This window comes from Arachis stenosperma, chromosome 1, assembly GCF_014773155.1.
Source record: "Arachis stenosperma cultivar V10309 chromosome 1, arast.V10309.gnm1.PFL2, whole genome shotgun sequence".
Taxonomy (NCBI): domain Eukaryota; kingdom Viridiplantae; phylum Streptophyta; class Magnoliopsida; order Fabales; family Fabaceae; genus Arachis; species Arachis stenosperma.
This window is the reverse complement of record NC_080377.1, coordinates 134,645,779-134,649,814: the sequence shown is the minus strand read 5'-3', so window position 1 is coordinate 134,649,814 and position 4,036 is coordinate 134,645,779. Positions and strand designations below refer to the sequence as shown.

The following is a 4,036-nucleotide window of genomic DNA, read 5'->3' as shown; positions in this document are numbered from 1 at the left end:
CCACATAATGAACGTACATATTTTTTGTTGGGTTTATACCAACTTAGTTGAATAATGTTTATATATTTAACATCACTAATATTTAAAATCATGGAAATTATTTTTTATCAATGTTTTAAATTAAATAAAATATAAAAATAAAAATATTATTTGTACACTAAAATTCAATTATTTCATTCTGTATTTATATATATTTGTATATATTATATTGATTTATATATTTTTTTAGCTAAATAATGAGTTGCTAAAATAATTATATGTGACATAATAGAATAATCAAATTTATTTATAATAATATAATAAAAACTTTTACTTAATAACTAATTTTTTATATATATTTATCATTTTTAAAAAATACATGCATAACTATATATTTTCAAATTTTTTTTCTTCTTTCTTGTTTTTTATACTTTCAATGTGAATTTCAAGTTTTCAATTTAGCCAAAGTAATCTCTCTCCTATTCCAAGGATCATTAACCTATACTTATGCCCTAATTGATTTTACCACTTAATAAAATTAATGTTTGTGAATAACTAAATAATTTTTAAGTACTAATTTTATAGAAAAATAATTGCACGCTAATCTTCAGCCTATTGAAAATGCAACATATGCAGCGTAGAAAAGCTTAATGAGATTGGAAAAACCAAAGAGAAGAGACAAAAGCAGGTGCAGGGGAAAGGAGTGAGGGACAGTGGTAGAGAATCCAAAAATACAAGACAGCAGAGCAGAAAGAAAAGAAGGGAAATAAAAAAAGGCAAAAAGGAAAATCTAACAGAGGCCACAAGAACTTGTGGCTAGAAATCGAAACAACAATCTGACGTGGCACCCGAACGTCGTTGGTTTATACGCAAAATCAAAATCAAAATCCCCCATTACTCCTGTGCCCTCCATTCTGTCAGATCCTAACATTGCAACAACTGTAACCACTCCCACCCACCAACCCCCCCTCAACTCTATACTCTTCCGCGCGCTCTTTTTTTTTTTTTTGATAATGGAGGACCAAAGTACTGTTACTATTAGGGACCCTGCAATTAAGCTTTTTGGTCAGAAGATTCCCCTTCCCGGAGATCCTGATGTTCTTCCCGCCGCGCCCATGGACCATGAACAGGACCTTCATGAAGAAGACGAAGAAGAAGAGGAGGAGGAGCTGGATGACGACGAGGAAGACGGAGAAACCCAAGACACTCACGAGGACAAGGTAAAATTGTTACAAAAATCTTCTTTTTTTCTTCTTTCAAAGACAAAGCTTTGTTTTTGGGGATGACCCATTTCTTCCGATGATGGAATAAATTCTGGGTCGATTTTGCCTTCTTGTTCTTTTCGAATGAAAAAGAAGAAACGAATTTTATTTATTTATTTATTTTTGGGGTCGATTCATTCCTATTGAGAGATTTAGGACTTCATTGCTAATCAATCAGTTTTGAATATATGGAAAATTCTGCAAGATCCTTTCTTCCCTTGTATGAACAAAGTTTAACTGATTCCACTCTTTTTTGAATTCCTGATTTTGCCGATCATGGTTTGTTCTTTTTTTGTTTTGTTTTGTTTCATAGTTTGGTTGACATGTTAATGAGTACTGTTCAACAGTTTTTAGTCCAGTATGTCCGAGGAAAACATGAAAATGACTATTTCTTTTTGAGTAGTAAATTTTAGCTTTTCAACAATCAGTACTTACAAACAGTGAGCTGTACTTTATGTTGGCATGGTCCTAGTCCTACTCTAAATCTCTGTAAATAGTCTACTATGCAGCCAGAAGGATCTCATTGACTCCTCTATAACTTTGTATTCAATGTAAAAAAGTTTCTTCTTCCTAGTTAACTTACTTGAATTCTTGAATCTAGCACTTTCATCTCCTTAGAGTAAGCTTTTTCTTATGTTGGATACTGTATTGAAGAATTTATATTTTCTTGTATGTTAAAGTTGTTTTATATGGCGATTCATTTTCATTCAACAAATTGAAAATATGCATACAACCTCTCTCCCATGGATTACTAAGATAAGTAATTGCTCTTTTAAACAGTAATTAATCACAACAAACTGATACAAGGTTTTTAGAAGTCTCCTTCCACCTTGCATCTTAGTCATAGCTAATGTTCTTATAATTTCATTTCAACTCATGATCTTCCCCATCTTAATATGCATCTTGGTTTTATTTCTGCGGTTTTATTTTCATTGATTAAGCCAATCATTTTTCTCAAAATATTAGGATGCAGAAGCTGAAAATCTTACCACCCAAGAGCAAGAAGCTGATCCTCCTCCAAATGTAGAAGAGGACAAGAAATCAGCCACATCACCTGAGGCTATGGTGAATCCGAAAACACCTGCCATAGAAGAAGATTCTGCAAAATCAAAAAGTGACAAGTCAGATAAGGAACAAGGTGACACATCCATTCCACAAGATCAGAAACCCCTGAAGAAGCCTGATAAGTTGCTTCCATGCCCCCGCTGCAATAGCATGGATACTAAATTCTGTTACTACAACAACTACAACGTAAACCAGCCACGTTATTTCTGCAAAGCCTGTCAACGATACTGGACTGCAGGTGGCACCATGAGGAATGTGCCGGTTGGAGCAGGGCGGCGAAAAAACAAGAACTCTGCCAACCATTATCGCCACATCACAATCTCTGAGGCTCTTCAAGCAGCTAGAATTGATGCTCCTAACGGGACTCATCTCCCTGCTTTGAAAAGCAATGGGAGAGTCCTCAGCTTCGGCATTGATGCCCCAATCTGCGATTCCATGGCATCTGTCCTTAACCTTGGAGAGAAAAAGGTTCTTAATGGCACAAGAAATGGATTCCATCATGGCTTTGATGATCAAAGATTGAAAGTTCCTTCCAAAAGTGGTGAAAACAGCGAAGCTTGCACGAGTTCATCGCCTGTTGCAGTTTCAAATCCAATGGGGGAAAACAGTAAAAGTACTTTCCAAGAACCAATGCTTCCAAGCAACGGTTACCTTCCCCAAGTTCCTTGTATTGCTAGTGTTCCTTGGCCTTATCCGTGGAATGCGGCAATTCCCTCACCAGCTATGTGTCCTCCAGGATTTCCTGCCCTTCCATTCTATCCTGCGGCCTTTTGGAACTGCAGCATGCCCGGGAACTGGAATGTTCCATGGTTTCCTCCACAGTCCTCCCCTTCAAACCCAAAATCTCCAAGTTCCGGACCGAATTCTCCAACTCTGGGGAAGCACTCTAGGGACGGTGACACGGGTAACCAAGATTCTTTGAGCAAAGAAGAGCCACCAAAGCAGAGAAATGGAAGCGTTTTGGTTCCCAAAACGTTGAGAATTGATGACCCAAGTGAAGCTGCAAAGAGTTCTATATGGGCAACTCTAGGGATCAAGAATGAATCCATTAGTGGGGGAGGCATGTTTAAGGCCTTCCAATCAACAAAAGAAGAAAAGAATCAAGTCGAAGCTTCTCCTGTGTTGCGGGCTAACCCTGCAGCTTTGTCGAGATCCCTTAATTTTCACGAGAGCTCGTGAATTTGCGACCAGACTCGAAGTACCTGATATAAAACCATTCATCTGTCTTGGCATAAAGAGGCTTTGATACCATGTCATTAACAACTGTCTCTCCAAACTATTGGGCTGAGACACGTTAATGGTTCTTGAATCTTGATGGCAACAAGATTAGTCATTTCTTTGAGTAATGGAGTATTTGACTGTGCCTTCATTGACCTTCTGCTGAAACAAAGGGTGGTGGTAGTCTTTGATTTGTTCAGCATAAAAGTGGAGTATAACTTATGTTGGAGGTTACAAGAAGTTTTGGTGAGATGGAAACTAATTTTGTCCTTTTCTTTTTTTCTTTCCATTTGACACTATGAATAGGTGCCTTTTTAGTTTGCTAAGTTTGTGAGTTTCATGTAAATATATATGAAGTAGCATATGTGAAATACTGGCTAGATATGGAGAAAGATATTTACTATGTATAAAATGCAGAGGTGCTGTGTTTTCTTTTCCTATCAAATGGGGTCTTCCCCATTTTTGTACCATGGTTTACTAAACAGAAATAAGAAAAAAAAAATTGACACTTT

At 36.8% G+C, this 4,036-nt stretch overlaps 1 protein-coding gene across 1 annotated transcript; it reads left to right on the top strand.

The window, feature by feature from the left end:
* The first annotated feature begins 873 nt into the window (after positions 1–873).
* LOC130937448 (cyclic dof factor 3-like) lies at positions 874–4,036 on the top strand. The gene is made up of 2 exons (XM_057867080.1): positions 874–1,199; positions 2,208–4,036. Exons 1-2 carry the CDS (start codon positions 993–995, stop codon positions 3,483–3,485), a joined length of 1,485 nt encoding a protein of 494 aa, XP_057723063.1. The 5' UTR covers positions 874–992; the 3' UTR covers positions 3,486–4,036.

Excerpts from the sequence above, each read along its gene's own strand:
- LOC130937448 (XM_057867080.1), top strand. The coding sequence starts at position 993 with ATGGAGGACCAAAGTACTGTTACTATTAGGGACCCTGCAATTAAGCTT. Across the intron at positions 1,200-2,207 it reads AAGACACTCACGAGGACAAG|GATGCAGAAGCTGAAAATCT; the intron begins GTAAAATTGTTA and ends TCAAAATATTAG.